At 36.9% G+C, this 20,634-nt stretch overlaps 1 protein-coding gene across 1 annotated transcript in view; it reads right to left on the bottom strand.

Annotated features, from left to right (window-relative positions):
* Positions 1-20,634, bottom strand: part of BANK1 (B cell scaffold protein with ankyrin repeats 1) — a 368,388-nt gene that overhangs the window by 313,152 nt on the left and 34,602 nt on the right. The window contains exon 3 of the mRNA XM_036764957.1: positions 7,938-8,092. Coding sequence (XP_036620852.1) covers positions 7,938-8,092 — 155 coding nt within the window. The remainder of the gene's footprint in view (positions 1-7,937; positions 8,093-20,634) is intronic.

Below are 20,634 nucleotides of genomic sequence, written 5' to 3'. Positions count from 1 at the left end.
TGATCACCACCCTAGATAAAGCCTCCAAGTTCTCTTGAAGAGACTTGCAATAGCATCCTAATGGATTTTCCTGCCTCAAGTTTCTCCCTGTCCAATCAGTCTTGCATCCAGTTGCCAGTGATATTCCTAAGGCATAGTTCTGACTTTGTCATTCTTCTGATCTAAAAGTTCTAGGGTCGTCTAATTTTCACAAGTGTGAACTATAGACTTTCCTCTTGGAAATTCCTTTACAATTTGGCTCTGGCCTTCTGTTCTAGACTTTTCACATATGGTCTCCTTTCACAATTTTCTACATTCTAGCCAAATAATTCTACTTGTTGTTCCTGAAACACAACATTCCAACTCCCATATCCATGTTTCATACTATCTTTCTCCAATGCCTAGAATTCACAATCTCACTTCTGCTAATTAGGAGGATCCCTAGTTCTTTTTAAAGTACTGCTTAAATGCTTAAATGTCACCTCCTACAAGAGGCCTTTCATGATCCCCTTTCACCCACTCAAGCTCATAGTACTAACTCCCTTGCAAATTATTTTCCATTTATTATGCATGCATTTACATAACTATCTAGTGGTGCTGATGAGCAGGGTAAGCCAAGATGTATCTTTTCCCTTAAGCCTCGGTCTGATTGGAGCCCTCTTGTTTTTCTGGGGTCAGTGTTATTTTTAGAGCCATGGCTATTCCTTGTTCAAGCAACCCATTCTCCTCTACCTTCAAAGAGTTGTATCTTTCTTTCAATTACAATAAGCGAAAATGGCGACCCCTGCATTAGGCTTTCAGGGCCAGGAGAAAGCTTCCTTTCCCATCTCCCTAAATACCTTTGAATTTAATTTTCTATAGGTTCATATTTCAGATAAGCCTGGCCCTAAGAGTTGTTCTCTCTCTTCTGCCAATACACACTAATTTCAGTTAAATTTGTAGCTCATGAAACTCTAATTAGATTTTTCAAATACATTTTATTTCACCAAATATTTCCCAATTATATGCAAAATGTTTTAAAATTATTTTAAACATTTTACATTCCAAATTATGTTCCTCCTTCCTGCACCTCTTGAGAATGCAAGCAATTTTATATGGATTATATATATGAAGTCATGCAAAACATAATTCCATATTAGTCATGTCACAAAAGAAAACATAGACAAAAATATGAAACCATAAAAATAAAGAAAGCAGAAAAGTGTTCTGCAATCTGTGTTCTGAGTTTATCAGATCTGTTTCTGGTGGTGGATAGCATTTTTCGTCATCAGTCTTTGGAATTGTCTTGGACCATTATCTTGATTGGAGTAGCTGTTGAGTTGGTAAGCAAAATGGGCTCTTAGCATTCAGTTCAACCAAGTGCCCTTGAAGAGTTTGGTTTTTGTTTCCTTTGAATAATTCAGTGTATTTCATTGAGTCTTACTAGGTGCTAAGCCCCAGGCCCAAACCCCTATTAGGTGCTAAGCCTATGTGGGTGTGAAGCTCCCAGGGAGGTGCTAACTCAAGAGCCAATCATAGGAGCCTAAGTTCTGGTCATTCAGATGGCATTTGATGATGTCTGAAATGCTATAAGCAAAGAAGACAGAGCCACTTTCGTAGGGCTCTCACTCTTGGTGGCACGTGATGATGCAGAGACTCCCGGCAGCTATAGCTAAGGGCCCTCCAGCTTGTAAACACGGATGTTGGGATTTTGTTAAATTCTGGTGACTATGAATTGGGATTTGAATCATACAAGGTCTGTCTGTTGATGTTTGTAATTTGTTTGTATTTTGCTCTGAAGTTCAGGGTGCTGACTTTTTCCCCTGAACTAAGTGAATGATATTTGTATGCTGGATTAAAGTAAGATTTTTAACCTCTTAATGTTGCTTTCCTTAATAAAGCAGATGAAAAGGACCTGTGTTGGCAGCTTTCTGAGTGCTGGTTGGTGGATCTTACACCCCCACTGAAGCTGCTAGCTGGATTGTTGATACAGCTGTCTATCACAGTTAGTTAATCATCCTTACAATATTGCTGTAACTGTGTAAAATGTTCTACTGGTTCTGCTCACTTCACTTTGCATAAGTTCATACATGTCTTCCCATGTTTTTCTGTTTCATGTTTTTCCTCATCATTTCTCATACAACAATATTATTCCACCACAATTATGTGCCATAACTTGTTCAGCCATTCCCCATCACCATTCTGTTTGCCCTCATCAAGACACTCTTCAGCTTATCAGCATCTATATTAAACTCTAGTACCCAGACTGACCACCATATTTCAGAAGTGGTCTGAACAAATCAGAGTAAAATAAGATAATCACTAACTTATTACCGGAAGCTATGCTCCTCAATTCAAATTAAGATCCCATTAACTTTTTTTTATTTGGATGCTATATTGTGCTGTCCATTCATATTGAGCTTGTGGTCCACTAAAGCACCTAAGTCATTTTTTTTTTCAGACAAAGTACCATCTAATCACTCCATCTTTATCCTATACCTGTGAAGCTGATTTTTTAACCCAAGTTTAAGACTTTGCATGTTTTCCCAATGAAATTCATTTATTAGATTCAACCCAGGGCTAACCTGTCAAGATCTTTTTGGATCTTGATTTTGTCATCTTCCTTTGATCATCTTCAGAATTCATGAGGTTGGCATCTATGGCAGTCACTATTTTTTAAATAGCTAATTGCAGCTAAAAGATGGTAATGGGCATCTAGACTTCCTAGTATGTGGACTTCACTAGCCCACGTGTAAAGGCAATTAACTAGTAAGTGAAAGATCTTTCAAGCCCATTGAATAGGCTTCAGATGGGGCCAACAAAGGGAGGTCTGACTAGAGACAGGGTCACACCCTTTTACTAACTAGGCATGAGGCCTCAGGCTAGTTAGCAAACTAGTTTGCTAGTTTTTGCAAGCTATAAAGCCCTCATGACCCTAAGGGAGATGGTAAGACCAGAGCCAATGGTATGTGCTCTGAATCCTAGCCAGTCAGATGACAGCTAGGACTATATAAAAGGAGAAGCCTAAACGGGGAGCAGTGGCGTGGAGAGCAAGATTCAGAAGCAGAGAGCCAGCATTGAGAACATGCACAGCAGAGAATGCTGAACAAGAGGGAATTGCAGAGATCAAGGAACTCAGAGAAAACAGAGCTGTGGGAGAGAGTGCTGAGCTGAGAGTTAGGATTCATGAGTGATCTTTTATAGGAAGGTCCTAGCAGCAAGGGGAAGTTACAAGTATGTCTTAGTTCTTTGCTATAATATTTTGTTATAATTTCCTTGTTATTACAGTAAGGTAGGCTTATTGGTTTTGGAATATTATTGCTACAATATCAAATTGGGGGCATTGGTCCTTGGACCTGATCCCCTGGAGTATAAATGAATGTTATACTTCCTCTGCCTTCTACCTAGAGAATTCCTTCATGATTCTAAACCACTCAGGCATATCCATGGCCCTCTCAGAAGTCATAAATTTTGCCTTACTGCTATACCAAGTTAAGAAATTTAATATGGGAGGACACACATCCATAACTCTCGGAAGAAACTAAGACCCCAATAATACATACTACTAAATTACTTTAACAATGGTCAGCTCAGAGGCAGAGGGATGAGGTATACTTATGGAATGCCATAAAGAAATAGCTGTTAACCTTGTGTTCAATCTGAAGCCAATGGAACCTCTGGTTCCAGTCCTGGAAAACTTGCAAATACTAGAGACTCAATATGGCATAGCAAAGATAGGTCAACAAGCTTATGTTAAGTTCCTCAATACCTACCAGGATTAAGGGGTGGGGAGGTCTGTGCTTTTGTGACATGTGTAGACAGATTGCTCCAATGGCAGTGAAGGTGAAAGGAGTGGATTCCACCCAGTAGCTACAAATGTTTTTTTTTTTTTTTTGGACAATGCAGAACTTTGGACAATGCAGAAGATTCATCCTGCTCTCATGTTATATAAGCTATTATATGAATGTCTATTAGTATTCCTGTTTCTGTCAATTATACCATTATTTCCTTGTCAACTAACTTAGAAACTTGAGAATCATCTGACTCATTCTTTTTTTTCTAAGCACTCATCAAAATGATGAGTGCCAAATCTTGTCAGTGTTTTGCTTTCAAATATATTCTATCATTTCCCATGCCCACTGTCCAATTTTAGTTTAGACTTTTAGGACCTCCATTTTACATCAATATTTTGAGAGATCTTTCATTTTATCAGTGAATCCCTCTTCCATTAATGAAGATCTCCACTTCTCCATGTATCTTGAGTTTCTCTGCCCAGCCTTCTAATGCTGTGCCTACCTGTACTTAGATAGCCTTCTCCTTACAGGAGAAACACATCATCCATAGGCAAGTTTCTACATAAAGCTTTTCCATATTGATAAATACAATAATGGCTGTGTCTTTAAAAATCCAGGAACACTTCCATCCTATGATGATGCATTAAACTCCAAACTAGTCTTTTTATTGTCTTTGTTGTCTCTTGTCTCACGTATATCCTGGATACAACTGACAGACTATCTTCCCAAAATATTATTTCCATCATTGGACCCCACTTCTTTCAGTATAATCTCTGAACTATTTAACACTGCATTAAAAACCAGAATCTCAGTTGGAAATGATGTCAAGGGTCACCTAGTACTTGAAAAATAATTTTCTCTATATTAAAGCCAAAAAGTAGTCTTTTGGACTTCCTTTTCCATTTGGCTAATTCTGCCTTTCAAGGCATTCTTCTCCTCATTGGCTTTTTGGAGCTCTTTTGCCATTTGAGTTAGTCTATTTTTTAAGGTGTTATTTTTTTTCAGTATTTTTGGGGTCTCCTTTAGCAAGTCATTGACTTGTTTTTCATGGTTTTCTTGCATCACTCTCATTTCTCTTCCCAATTTTTCCTCTACTTCTCTTTTCCAAATTATTTTTGAGCTCTTTCATGGCCTGAGACCAATTCATGTTTTTCTTGGAGGCTTTTGATGGAGGATTTTTGGCTTTGTTGACTTCTGGCTGTATGTTTTGATCTTCTTTGTCACAAAGACAAGAATCTACAGCTTGAGGTTGAGTTTGAGTTTGGGTCTGAGTTTGTTTTTGCTGCCTGTTCATGTTTCCAGCCAACTTCATGACCCTTGAGCTTTTTGTCAGGGTATGACTGCTTGTAGAGTAGAGAGTACTTTTTCCCATGCTTTAGGGTCCAAGAACTGCTGTTTTCAGAGCTACTTCTACTCAACCATCACCACAGGCTCTGCCACGCCAGTGCTCCTCCTCCCCAAAGAACTGCCAAACAGGACTGCAAACCAGATCCAAGCAGGGAACAGCAAGAGAACCTGCCTTTGTGCCCACAAAGCGCTCCTTGCATTCCTGCTCTGATTTGCTGCTGGATTCCTCCCACCATGTGAGCCAGGGATTCAAGAAGCAGCTGACACTGGAGCTCTGGACGCAGACTCAGGAGCTTCCTGCTGCTGCCATCACCCCCACTGCACCACATTGCCACCCCCAGGGCTGGTGGCCAGACCGCTGTCACCTTGATGCCGCAGTTTCCCACTAACCTGCTCTTTGGCTTTTGTGGGTTGAGAAGTCTAATAACTGCCACAGCTCAATGATCCATGGCCCTAAGGCCTGTTCTGGCTGGCTGACTCCCAGTCTGGTCTGACCTGGCATGGCCCATGCTGGGCTGTGATCCGCTCTTAGCACCATGTGATGGACCCTTTCCAGTGTCCATCCTGGACTGGAGACCTGTTTCCCTCTGCTATTTTGTGAGTTCCGCAGCTCTAGAATTTGTTCTGAGCCATTTTTACAGGTGTTTAGAGGGATTTTAAGGACAGCTTAAGCAAGTCCCTGCTTTCCAGCTTCCATCTTGGCTCTGTGTCTTGGTTTATGATTCTTAAAACTCCTAGATCTTTTTTCAGGTGGACTGATATTCACCCCAACCCTTATTATGTTGCACTTATGAAAATTATTTGAACTCAATTGTAATAATTTACATTTATTTCAATTATGTTTAATTTTTATTAGCTTTTGTCCAATGGTTGAGACTATATTGGATCCTGTGTCACCCAAGATTAGTTTTGCCTCTAAACAATTTTGAAAATAAGCAAGAGTATCTTATTCTGAACTTAAGAAATAGAACAAATATTTCCATATAACCTGTTTTGCTGCCTCTTTTGATTTATACCCCAATTCTTTTCATTAATCTCCTTTGCCCTTCTTGCCCCCAGTTCTTGGATTTCCTCACATAATTAAACCTTATTTATATTCAATGTTACATGACTCCATTTTAAGGTTTATGACATAACTCCAAACTATTTCTCTGGCCTCTTTTCCCCCATGTCTCTAACAATAGACATTCTTTTTAACCATGTGACTCTGTCCATTCACAGTCCCCTGAGAACTAAGATCATGTACTGTACTTCTCTTTTGATCTCAAGAGTATCTATCACAATGATATGGACATAATAGGTGATCCACATCTATATCTATCTATCCACACACATATATTTACACATATACATATATGTTTATGTGTATGTATGTATGTATATAATCTTTGCGTGTATACACACACACTCACACATAGGAAAAATTCTAAAAGAGTATCCAAAAGGTTTATGAAATTCAAACATGCCTCCATGGAATCAAACTGGCAAAGTATTTGTGTTGGAAGGGATCTCAGAAGCCATCTATGTAAACCCATGTGGGTAAAATGAAAAAAAAATCATTATAAGTATATAGGTTTAATGAAAATCAGTCGGTCAATAAATATTTATCAAGTGACTACTATGTGGCAAGCATTATGCTAAGCACTGGAGACACAAATGCAAAAAAAAAATGACAGTCCCTGCCCTCAAGGAGCTTATGATCAAATGGGAGAACACAATACATAAAAGGTGGCTGAAAGACAGGAGAGAAATTGGAGAATAGGGAGTTGAAGGTATCCAATGTGAGGCCATGGTGGAGGAGTCAAAGTCAACTCATAGTAGTACAATCAGGTGAGAAATGAAATGTCCAAACCGAAATTCCTCCTTAAATTGAGGGTTTGGGGCTCATGACCCTACTCTCTGATCAGAGGTATACAGGGTAGTGATGAGGTGGAGTACTAAGGCTGATGGGGTTTTACAGGATGATAAAATAATGGGGAATAGGTCTGAACATGTGATTTCTTCAGTACAAGGACCTCTCAGTTCTTCTGACAGTACTCATCTATACTAGCTCTATAATTTAGAGTCTTAGAGGATGACTTGGGAGCCCTCAGAGGTTAAATTATTTCCCCAGAGTCACAGAGCCAGTATGTGTCACAGGTGGGGTTTGAACTCAGGTCTTCTTGACTTAATGGAAAGTTCTCTAATCAATATTCTATGTTGCCACTCAATAAAAATAATATAACATATATCATATCTATCACATGGATCAAATTTAGTAAATGAATGAATATCATATATAAAAAAATCAACAGTAGATCACAGAAAGGAATTTGGAAAGTCATGGAATGCTTAGCACTTCCCCAACTTAATGAAGACCCTTCCTCTAGCACAGTGCCAACTAGCCATCATATGATAGAAATACTGATAATTTGGTCATTATAAGTTAGAGAGTGCTTACATTATATTTTATCTCCCTAAGTAAAATTTGTTTCTAAATGGCAAAAACCATCTCTTCCTCTTGTGGTATTCCTCCAAGAGCCTCTAGCACTGTGAATCAGTGCTCACATTGTAGGCACTCAAAAATGTTGACTAGATGAATAGATAAAGATGATTATGGTGAAAGTGATGAATGATTCTCAGTTGTTCCCTCTCACAAATTTCTCCTTTATTTGGAAATAACTTTTATTATCATCAATTTAGCATTCTACTACAATGATCAGCAGAAAGTATTAGGTTATAAAATCATCAAACACAGTTGATGAAATCAAAGAATGCAAATTTTGTCACTAAATATACAATCTGATAATATTGATAATAATTGGCAATATCAGGTAGTTACAAATGTATTAAGCTTACCTCACAAGATATTTTATCTGGTAGCACTAGTACTGATGACACATTGCTTTCAAAAGTCTCTGATGCTGCCTCAGTCTCCGTTGTCATATTTATTTCTGTACAGAGTTCCATTACTATTTCTAGTGGAGTGTTAACTTCAAAGTAATTCTGGGATCCTATAAAAAAAGTCATTGAATTAGGTTTGAAAAATTGTTAAACTGTTCTTTCCAAATATCAGTTGGGTCAATAGTTTCATAATTAATTTAACAAATATTTTACAAAATAGTTGAAATAATTTAAACGATTAATACAACAACCATCTATTGAGGACATATTCTTTTGAAAGTCATTATACTAGGAGATGTGGCATATGCAATGATGAATACAACATGGTTCCACAAGGAGAATGCAGTTTAATTGAGGATATAATCCTTTACTTTCATTTTGAGTTTATGCTTCTTATGAATATCAGTATTCTTTCCACCAATAAAAACAAAACAAACAAAACCCTTTCACACAATTTAATCCTCTTCAAGTCTACAACAACTCCTTAAAAGAGCTATCCAATGTGCTAAAAGATTTTGTTTAGGTTTTTTTTAATATCTTGGTGTTATCAATGTGGCATTTGAAATTTCTTATCTTTCATTTTTGCTATTTCATTGGCCCATAGTAGTGCTGGATTTGGAGGCTGGAAAACCTATGGTAGAATCCCATAATCAGATATGGGATTTGACCATGCAGCCAGAAAGAAACAATTTGAGTATTGTGGAAACACAATCAGAATAATCAAAGATCTGGGAACTTCTACATTAAGAGATTGAAGGGCTTGGAATATGATATTCTGGAGGTCAATGGAGCTAGGATTAAAACCAAGAATCACCTACCCAGCAAAACTGAGTATCATGCTCCAAGGCAAAATATGTACTTTCAATAAAATAGAGGACTTTCAAGCTTTCTCAGTGAAAAGACCAGAGCTGAATAGAAAATTTGACTTTCAAACACAAGAATCAAGAGAAGCATGAAAAGGTAATCAAGAAAAAGAACAAGAAAAAGAAATTGCAAGAGACTTACTGAAGTTGAACTGTTTTGTTTACATTCCTACATGGATGGAAAGATGACGTGTATGATTCATGAGACCTCAGTATTAGGGTAGCTGAAGGGAATATGCATATATATATGTTTATATATATATATGTTTTTATATATATATATAAATGAATGTGTATGTATATATGTATGTATATATATATATATATATATATATATATATATATATATATATATATGGAGAGAGAGAGAGAGAGAGAGAGAGAGAGAGAGAGAGAGAGAGAGAGGGAGAGAGGCCACAGGGTGAGTTGAAGATGAAGGGAAGGTATCTAAAAGAAATAAAATCAAATTGAGAGAGGTAGATAGGGAGAGATAGAATGGGGTGGATTATCTCGCATAAAGGTGGCAAGAGGAAACAGTACTGTGGGAGGAGGGGAGAGGGCAGGTAAGGCGGGAATAAGTGAATCTTGCTCTCATCAGATTTGGCCTGAGGAGAGAATACCATACATACCCAATTGGCTATCTTACCCCACAGGAAAGAAGAGGGAAGAAGATAAAAAATGGGGGAGATGATGGAGGGGAGGGCAGATGGGGGTGGAGGTAATCAAAAACAAACAGTTTCGAAAGGGGACAGGGTCAAGGGAGAAAATTCAATATAGGGGGATGGGTTGGGAAGGAGCAAAATATAGTTAGTCTTTCACAACATGAGTATTGTGGAAGGGCCATACATAATGATACACATGTGGCCTATGTTGAATTGCTTGACTTCTTAGGGAGAGTGGGTGGGAAGGGAAGAGGGGAAAGAATTTGGAACTCAAAGTTTTAAAAACAGATGTTCAAAAAAAAAGTTTTTGCATGCAACTAGAAAATAAGATACACAGGCAATGGGGCATAGAAATTTATCTTGCCCTACAAGAAAAGAAGGGAAAAGGGGATGGGAGGGGAGTGGCATGACAGAAGGGAGGGCTCACTGAGGAACAGGGCAACCAGAATATATGCCATCTTGGAGTGGGGGGAGGGTAGAAATGGGGAGAAAATTTGTAATTCAAACTCTTGTGAAAATCAATGCTGAAAACTAAAGATGTTAAATAAATAAATTTATAAAAAAAGGCATAAAATTCTCATTTTAACTGTCAAATGTCTAATTCTAAGTCATTATTTGTTTCTTGTCTAGTCTAATAAAATAGAAGTTCCCTCCCCCCACAGAAAAGCAAAACTTCAGGAATGGAATTATCCACAGATGCAGAAAAAAAAAATGAATGCAATCAGTCAAACCTCATAGGTTTTTTTTAACATTTATTTATATAATATCTTAACATATTTCTAAAGTAACAAATGCCAAATGAGGTATAAATCATAATTATTTCTCCAAATTTGGGTTGAATGTATGATGTCACATAAGATTCTAGTCACAGAGATGGAAGGAACCTCATAGATCACTTCATCCAACCCTCCCCCTGCCCCTGCATTTTACAAAGCAGGACTGAGATCAAGAGCCGTGGAGCAATGTGCCCTATGTGTCCAAAGTGTCACAAACAGTATCTGACATAGAAGTGGTTAAATTGCCCATCTTCTGACTCCAAATCCAGCAATCTCAATACTATGCTATGTTATTAATTAAGTTTTTAAAATTTTAATTCTTTTAATTAACAAATATTTATTCACTTTCCCTCCTTTATCACCTCTCCCTCAATTAAGGGGAAAATAAAACAAAGAAAAAGGAAAACTCTTGTAACAAAAATGCACAGTGGAGCAAAACTAATTCTTCCACGGTCTCTTTTCAGATGTATGTCTGATTCTTCATCTAGAGTTCATCCCCTCCCTGTCAGAAGAGGGGATATTAAATGAAATGCATTTATACTGTTCATTTCTGAAAGCGGACATGTTTTATCACAGATACTCTGGAATTGTGGTTGGTAACTTCATTGATCAGAGTTCCTAAACCTTTCAAAGATCTTTGTCTTTACAATCCTGCTATTATTGTTGTCCTGGTTCTGTTCACTTCACTGTACATCAATTCATATAAATCTTCCCAGGACTTTTCATCATTTTTATTGCACAAAAGTATTCTTAAATTCATTTATAATAATTTTTTCAGTCATTCCTCAAATTATAGGCATCATCTTATTTTCCAGTTCTGCCACTACAAAAAAAAACTGCCAGTAAAAGTGCATGAATACTGTCCTTGAAAGCTTGCAAAGCACTTTACATGTCATTTCAATTGATGTTCACAACAACTCTAAAGAGAATTGCTATGATTACCCTGATTTTACATAGGTAAGAACAGGCAAATGGAGGTTAAGTGATTTGTTGGGGACCACATAGCTAGGAAGTTTCTGAAACCAGATTTGAACTTTGTTCTCCCTGACTCCAAATCTAACATCCTATCACTGTGCCACCTAGCTGCAAAAACTATTTTTGTACATATGGATCCTTGTTTTGGTTGTTGTTCTTTCCCATCTTTTTAGGTATAAGCCAAGTAGTGGTATCCCTCTCTTAAAGGGTATGGAAATTTATTGACTTTGGGGACATGGTTTCAAGCTGCTTTTCAGAATTACTGGACCCAATTAGCATCTCTATTAACACCATTAATATTCTTATGTCCTGAAGCCCCTCCAATATTTGTCATTTTTTATTTTTGTAATCTTGGTCAATCTTTTGGGTTATCAGCTTTGTTGGCAGACAGTAAGGAAAATAAATTTCTAATAATGTCTCCCACTTCTTCATTTGTTGTGAATTATCCTTTTCATTGCTGATATTGTTTCCTTTTTCAATTTACTTCTTTTTTTCAGGTATAGTGTGCTGAGTCTTGAGTCAGGAAGACCAGATTTCAAATATGACCTCAGATACTTTCTAGCTCTATGACCCTGGGTAAGTCATTTAACCTTTCTGCCTCGTTTTCTTAATTTCTAAAATGGGAATAATAATAGCACTTACCTTTTACAGGGTTTCTGTGAAGATAAAATAAAAAAAATTGTAAAGTAGTTAGCACTGTGTCTGGTACAAAGTAAATGCTGTGTAGAGAGACAACATGAACACAGATAAATATAAACTGAGAAGGAAATGAAAAGAGACCAAAGAAGAATCAAATTTCTACAGGCATATTTAAGCAAGAAAAAAGCTAACATTATTATTGTTATTATTATTATTATTATCTAACTTTATAATCTATTTTATTTGTGCTTTTGTTTGCTTCTATTTTGCCAATTTCTTTTTTGATCTACAGAATTTATTTTTTGTATTTAATTGTTTTTGCAATTTATTGGTTTTCTAGTGTTAGTTTCATGCCCAATTCATTGATCTGTTCTTTCTCTTTTGAATTTGCAAAAGTTAAAGAGATGTAAAATTTCCCCTTTGTAACCCCTAAAATTTTGGTTACTTCTCTTGCTCTTTCTCTTTCTGTCTCTCTCTCCGGTCATTTTCTTTGATGGTATTATGTTTATTTTGTTATTTGTTCTTTGACTCATCAATTATTTAAGTTAGTCTCCAGTTAAATTTAATCCTTTCTTCAGCGATCATCTATTGAATGTAACTTTATTATATTACGGTCAGTAAAATATTTATTTTAGTAATTTTTCTATTTTTATTTAGTTTTTATTTTTATTTAAGATTATTTATTAAAATAAAAATTTTATGCCTAAGATTTCTGCTTTTATGAATTTATTTTTATTTTTTTTCTGTGTTCATTTTAGCTTAAGGATACGGAGGATGGTCTTATTTTCATGATATTAAGTGTTTTTTTTAAGATAGGAAAATATCAGACAGACTTAGAAGCATCATATTAATAAATCAAGCACAAAATCACAAAACTTTAGAGATCAATTACTTCAAACTCCTCACTGAATGCAGATAATAGCTGAGGGCCAGGGAGGCTAAGTAGGCTACCTTAAATCATGCAGTCAGTTGAAGGTTTGGGTAAAACTCCCAGGTTTCTGTATGTACACTCTCTGTAATGGTATCATTCAGGCAATAAAACTGATAACAATTGCTTTTTGGTGTTATTGTATGATCAGAAATCCAATTCAATTAAAATTAATAAATTTAATAAATGTCTAGGGCACACAAAATACTTTGCTAGACATTGGGGATAAAAAGACAAAAGTGAAATTATCCCTGACGTTAGAGGGGCTTCTACTGGGAGAATAGCTTTGCTTGCATTTCTTGCTTCTTGATGGGAAGAAGCTTTCATAAGAAAGGGAGATAGCAGAATTAATGCTCTCTAAGGTGTGCTGACAGTTCCAGGCAAATTAGGCACAATCTTTACATGCACTTTTGCTAGGGAGAGACAACATGAACACAAATAAATGTAAACTGAGAATGAAATGAAGAGAGACTAAAGAAAAATCAAATTTCTACAGGCATAATTGAGCAAGAAAAAAAGTACTAATAAGGAAGGCCTTGAGTCCAAGGGAGAGATGAGACAGTTGAAGGAGGTGGCATCTGAGCTGAGCCTTGAAGGAGGATAAAATTCTGAAAAGAAAAAAAATGAGTATGGAGGGCATTGCAAGAAGAGAGGGCTGTTGATGCAAATGTGTGAAGATAGGATATTGTGAGACAAGCTCAGGGCATAGCAGTGAGTCTTATTTTGTTGGGTAAAGAGGTAGGTTAGAGGCAGAATCTAGAGAACCTTAAATGCCAGATCAAGAAGCTTTTAGAAATATCAGAGAGTCATTTAAGATTTCTGAACATGTCAGAACTTTGATTGAGAAAGCTGATTGTGGAAGTTGTGTGCAAGATGGAGTGAAGACTGGTAGAGCCTGGCTAGGGAGGCAAATGAGTTCGCTATTATAATAAAAATTCTGTATTTTTTTTCTTACTGACTGCTTAGCTGAAAGCTAATTCTGTAGGCCATAAAAGAGAGTGTTATAAAGAATTACTGATTCCTCTGCCGAAAGACTGCAAAATGATCTACTTGCTTCATCATCAAATCCATTGACTTTCCATTCTGACCTTGAAAAATAGGATTTTTAAAAATATTCCTTTTACATATAATATATAGTATTATATATGTGGTGTTATATATACTATACATATTTATATATAATATATTACACATTTACATATACTATGTGGCATTATGTATAATGTATGCTGTATATTTATGTATGAGGTATATTATATATTTACATATAATATATGGTATTACGTATTAATGCATACTATTTTATACACACACACACACACACACACACACCAGTTTCCCTTTCAACAAAAATGGGATAAAACCCCATTTCAACTATTATACAGTGATAATAAACAGGAAAATAGATAAGTTATTGGAAAAATTGAAAAGGTTTTATTTGATATTAATTTTCCTGAGGTTATAGATCAAAAAGAGAAAAAAATTGATTTTTGACAGGTTACATATTTAATTATCAGAATTTTCATGGCAAAAAGATAACTTGGTCAGGATTATGTAAACCACTTGGGGTCTCAAAATTAAGCTACACCTATTAAAAGCTGCTTTTATCATCACTGATAAATGGTTCTAGCATCATAATTAACTAATTGTGTTTATTACATGTAACATAAAATATGGTCTTGCCAACTCTTTTGTAATTTTAATGTGATAATACCATATGTAATAATTATTCAGAAACATAACCAAATATGGTTCAAAGAGACTGATAAAACAATTATTTGGGGGAAAATATCATGCACAAGTACGCACACATTATTCCCTGAAAATGGAGATGAGAGTTGGAAAGTAGCTTAGTGGTCATCTAGTCTAACATACTCTCACTTTAATTTTCATCATTTCAATGAGAAACATTTGCTAGACTACGTTAATAAGTCCAGCAGTCATTACACTCTTCACAAAAGTCATATCAACGGACATTTATCAAGTGCCTCCTATGTGCCAGGCATTGTGTTAAGTACTGGGAACATGAAAGGGAAAAAAGCAGTTCCTGCCCTCAACGATGAAGGGAGTCTACTGGGGTGAGATACAACTTGTAAAAATGAGAGAAAGAGAGAGGGGGAGAGAGATAGAGAGAGAGAGAGAGAGAGAGAGAGAGAGAGAGAGAGAGAGAGAGAGAGAGAGAGAGAGAGATTGACAGAGACAGAGAGACAGAGATAGAACAAATAATAAACCGAAGCTAATTTTAGAAGGAAGGCAGTAGCCTTAAAAGGGATGGCAAAAAATTTCTAGTAGAAGCTAGGATTGTAGTTGAGACTTAAGGAAAGTCAGAGAAGCTAGGAGATACAGATGAGCAGGGAGAGCATTCCAGGCATGTGGGAGAGCCAAGGACAATTTAGAGTTGGGAGATGCAGTGTCTTGCATGAGGAACAAGAAGGAGGTCAGTGTCACCGAGTTGCAGAGTAATTGTTAACAATATAAACTGCTAACCATTTTTCTCCTTTTCTTCTACTTGTAAAGCATACATAGAGGACTGCTAGAATAAATTTAATCTATATTTAAGAAAAAACTGACCAATTTGGAGCTCTAATGAGAACAAAACTTGCTGTTTAGAACATGTTTAAAGTAGGAACCTCCTCAAAGAGTGTACTTTATTTTGAAATACAGGAGTAAATTTAGTAGTAATATTTTTTTTCCTTCTATATGTCTGTTTTGGTTTGCTAAATACTCACATGCAGGCTTGCCTTAGGGCAAAATATAGAAATAACAAGAATGTGGCTTTGTACACACTCCCTCCAGCTGCCTCTTTATGCAGCTCTTTATTCCTTCTATGAAATCATCTACCCCTATTTCTGATGTCCAGAATGTTCTTTTTCTTCCAGAGCTTCCTTGCCTTTACAACTGCTCCTTGCAAAGATTTAAGTAACTTACACTTGAATGTAAATTTGTTACTATATTACCTCTCCAAAAGGCATGTAAAGTTTTCCAACTATATTACAAATTGTGAAATAAAAACACATATCTCCTGTTAAAGGACTTTCAGACATCACTGTGCATTTGGAGGAAGCCTTGTGGGGTGAGAGATGGCATCTTAAAACAATTAAACAATCAGGTAATTTTTGATGGAAAATATAGAATGATACACTGGCCTTGAAAATCAGGAAGAACTGGGTTTAATTCTGGTTTTAGATACTTACTAGCTGTGTGACACCATGCTGAGACACATAACAAATCTGTACCTCATTTGCTTCATCAGAAAATGAGGGTGTGAAATATGATTATCATTTTTAATTTTTTAATTTTATTTAATTTATTTAATATATTTAGTTTTCAGCATTGATTTTCACAAGAGTTTGAATTACAAATTTTCTCCCCATTTCTACCCTCCAGCACACACCAAGATGGCATATATTCTGGTTGCCTGTATCCCCAGTCAGCCCTCCCTTTTGTCATCCCACTCCCTACCCATCCCCCTTTCCCTTCTTCTCTTGCAGGGCAAGATAAATTTCTGCACCCCATTGCCTGTGTATCTTATTTCCTAGTTGCATGCAAAAACATATTTTTTTTTGTTTTTGAATGTCTGTTTTTAAAACTTTGAGTTCCAAATTCTCTCTCCTCTTCCCTCCCTGTCCACCTTCCCTAAGAAGGCAAGCAATTCAACATAGGCCACATTACGTAAAACCTTTCCACAATACTCATGTTGTGAAAGATTGATTATGTTTTGCTCCTTCCTAACCTATCCCCCTTTATTGAATTTGCTCCCTTAACCCTGTCCCTTTTAGAAAGTGTTTGTTTTTGATTACCTCCACCCCGTCTGCCCCCCCTTCTATTGTCCCCACTTTTTTATATTCTTCCTCCTTCTTTCCTGTGGGGTAAGATGCCCAATTGAGTATGCATGGTATTCCCTCCTCAGGTAAAATCCAATGAGAGCAAGATTTACTCATTCTTCCTCACCTGCCCCATCTTGCCTTCCTACAGAACCGCTCTTTCTTGCCACTTTTATGTGAGATAATTTACTCCATTCTATCTCTCCCTTTCTCCCTCTCTCAATATATTCCTCTCTTATCCTTTAATTATTTGATTTTTTTTTTTAGATATCATTCCTCCATATTCAACTCACCTTGGGCCCCCCTGTCTCTCTCTCTCTCTCTCTCTCTCTCCATATATATATATATGTATATATATATATATGTATGTATGCATATATACACACAACTACATATATCCATACATAGACACACATATGTATAGATATTTGTACACAAACATACATACATATATATATATGCATATTCCTTTCAGGTACTATGATACTGAGGTCTCATGAATTACAAACATCATCTTTCCGTGTAGGAATGTAAACAAAACAGTTCAACTTTAGTAAGTCCCTTATGATTTCTCTTTCTTGTTTACCTTTTCATGCTTCTCTTGATTCTTGTGTTTGAAAGTTAAATTTTCTATTCAGCTCTGGTCTTTTTACTGACAAAGCTTGAAAGCCCTCTATTTTGTTGAAAATCCATATTTTGCCTTTGAGCATGATACTCAGTTTTACTGGGTAGGTGATTTTTGGTTTTAATCCTAGCTCCATTGACCTTCGGAATATCATATTCCAAGCCCTTTGGTCCCTTAATGTGGAAGCTGCTAGATCCTGTGTTATCCTGATTGTGTTTCCACAATACTCAAATTGTTTTTTTCTGACTGCTTGTAGTATTTGCTCCATGATCTGGGAGCTCTGGAATTTGGTGACAATATTCCTAGGAGTTTTCTTTTTGGGATTTTTTTGAGGAGTCAATCGGTGGATTCTTTCAGTATCTATTTTGCCGTCTGGCTCTAGAATATCAGGGCAGTTCTCCTTGATAATTTCTTGAAAGATGATATCTAGGCTCTTTTTTTGATCATGGCTTTCAGGTAGTCCAATAATTTTAAAAGTATCCCTCCTGGATCTATTTTCCAGGTCAGTAGTTTTTCCAAGGAGATATTTCACATTGTCTTCCACTTTTTCGTTCATTTGGTTCTGTTTTATAATGTCTTCATTTCTCATTAAGTCATTAGCTTCCACTTGCTCCAGTCTAATTTTTAAGGTAGTATTTTCTTCAGTGGTGTTCTGGACCTCCTTTTCCATTTGGGTAATTCTGCCTTTCAAGGCATTCTTCTCCTCATTGGCTTTTTGGAGCTCTTTGTCCATTTGAATTAGTCTATTTTTAAGGTGTTGTTTTCTTCAATATTTTTTTCAGTATTTTTTGGGTCTCCTTTAGCAAGTCATTGACTTGTTTTTCATGGTTTTCTTGCATCTTTCTCAATTCTCTTCCCAATTTTTCCTCTGCTTCTCTAACTTGCTTTTCCAAATCCTTTTTGAGCTCTTCCATGGCCTGAGACCAGTTCATGCTTTTCTTGGAGGCTTTTGATGTAGGGTCTTTGACTTTGTTGACTTCTTCTGGCTGTGTTTTGGTCTTCTTTGTAACCAAAGAAAGATTCCAAAGTTTGAGACTGAATCTGGGGGCATTTTTGCTGCCTGGCCATGTTCCCAGCCAACTTACTTGACCCTTGAGTTTTTCAGCGGGGTATGACTGTAGAGTAAAGAGTACTTTGTTCCAAGCTTGAGGGGATGCACTGTTGATTTCAGAGCTATTTCTATACAGCCAGTTCTGCCATACCAGCACTCGTCCTTCCCCAAGAACTGCCAACCTGGACCTGACACAAATCTTAAGCATGCTCTGTACTCCTGTTCTGATCTGCCACTTAATTCTTTCCACCAGATACGCCTGGGGCCAGAAGCAACTGAAGCTCTAGTTTTGTAGCTGCACCTCCCCCTGCTGCCCCCGGGGCGGTGGCCAAACTGGAACTCTTTTCACTCTACCCCCCCTACTTTTCCCACTAACCTTCTCTTTGGTGTTTTTGGGTTGAGAAGTCTGGTAACTGCCACAGCTCACTGATTCAAGGTGTTAGGGCCTGTTCCACCCAGCTCCTGGTCTGGTTGGTCCTGCCACTGTCCATGCTGGGCTCCTCTCCCCTCTGCTCCGTGCCCAATAGACCTCACCCAGTGACCATTCAGGCTGTATTGGGCTGAATCCCTGCTTCCCTCTGCTATTTTGTGGGTTCTGCAGTTCTAGAATTTGTTCAGAGCCATTTTTATAGGTTTTTGGAGGGACATGGCGGGGAGCTCATACAAGTCCCTGCTTTCCAGTTGCCATCTTGGCTCTGCCCCAGCAATATGATCATCTTCTACTCAGGAATAGTAGTCATTTCAAAGAAGCCAATTGCCTATTTTGAGTGACATGTGGACAAATAAAACTAGGAATAGCAAAGTCCCAGGCAAGAGACAGAAGACTTTAGGGACACAAGCGGGATGACAATCACTGGGCCATCATAAGAGAAAAGCAGAATTGGAAAATTAACAAGTAGTTAAGAAGACAAAGTTTGGATTTCTGAACTCTTGGTAAAGTATAGGAATAGTGAACTATAGTCCGGGAATTGAATTCATCTAAGGAGGCCTAATAAAAAATATATATTTACATGAAGACTTGAAGATATGAAGAAGAAAAAATTTAAAATGAAATGGAAAATAGAAAAAAAAGTTCAGGTGTATTCCCTAAGCAAGATGCCACAAAAAAAGAAAAAGAGGAATTAAGAAGAATAGCCATGGAGATTGGCTAATGAAATGAAGTGTCAGTGGATTATTGTAAGAGAAGAGATTATCCAATAAGAACAATGAGAAAACCAATGGCCTCAAAAGTTGCCACAAATATGGGAAGTACACTCAGTTCTGCCTATAATGTGTGTTCTGAAAACTCGACTGTGTTCCAAAGTGATTATCACATTTTAGGGAACATTTGGAGCATAACTAGAATTTTGAGTCAGGTTCTGGAAGATTTCTTCCAAACACTGGAGAGAATGAAGAAAATCGCATTACTTCATAATAACTCATGAGCTAGAATCCCTTCCCCCTCCCACTTCCGCAAGTAAACTTCAGGTCCTTATCAAAGTAAAGCACCATATTTATTGTCTTCTGGCACAATATGGGGGCTGTAGGTGAAGGAGGGAGAGTCCACACTAAGCCCATTCCCTTCAACTATGACCACCAGTGGAGTTGCAGTGGTTTGCCCAATTTACTCTTGCAACCTGAACAGCAGTCAATGGGGCTGGAGTCCATAGACACAGCCACTAATAATAGTAACATTTGTGTATGTCTTAAACCATTTAACATGTGTAAAATCATGCTACTGATTTTTGTATTAGGTTCAAATCTTATTTTTTTATATGTCATGAAGAAGTTTCGTTTCCTCCAAAAATTCAGTGGTTTTCATTGTGTGATTTTGCATATCGAGGTGTTTTGGGGGAATGTCTATGTTACCTCATACCAGAATTAACAGTATGGCTAACAAACATCAGAATGTAATGAAGCAAGTTTGATAATATGGATCACACTAGGATTTTCTGAGATGTGACTCAGCTGGAACATGGCTAGAGAAGAGTATTTCTTATACAGTAATTTGTTCCACAAGCATTTATTAAACACATTCTCTGTGCAAAGCACTTTGCTAGATACTGGGGAAAATACTAAGATAAGTGAGACATGGTTCTTGTTTTCATGGAGTTTATCATTTGGGGGATGGGTGGGTGTAATATCAAGATCTCTCAAACTCTGATAGTTACTTCCTTACTCAAAAAACAAACAAAACAATTAGACAAAAATGGCTCCCCATCACCTGTAGGATAAAACAGAAATTCTTCTATTTGGCATTTTAAGCACTTTAAAATCAGGCTCCAGCTTATCTTATGATCAATAAGTCAACTAACATTCATGAAGAGTTT

Source organism: Trichosurus vulpecula, chromosome 6 (assembly GCF_011100635.1).
Source record: "Trichosurus vulpecula isolate mTriVul1 chromosome 6, mTriVul1.pri, whole genome shotgun sequence".
Lineage (NCBI taxonomy): Eukaryota > Metazoa > Chordata > Mammalia > Diprotodontia > Phalangeridae > Trichosurus > Trichosurus vulpecula.
This window is presented reverse-complemented; position numbering and strand designations above follow the sequence as displayed.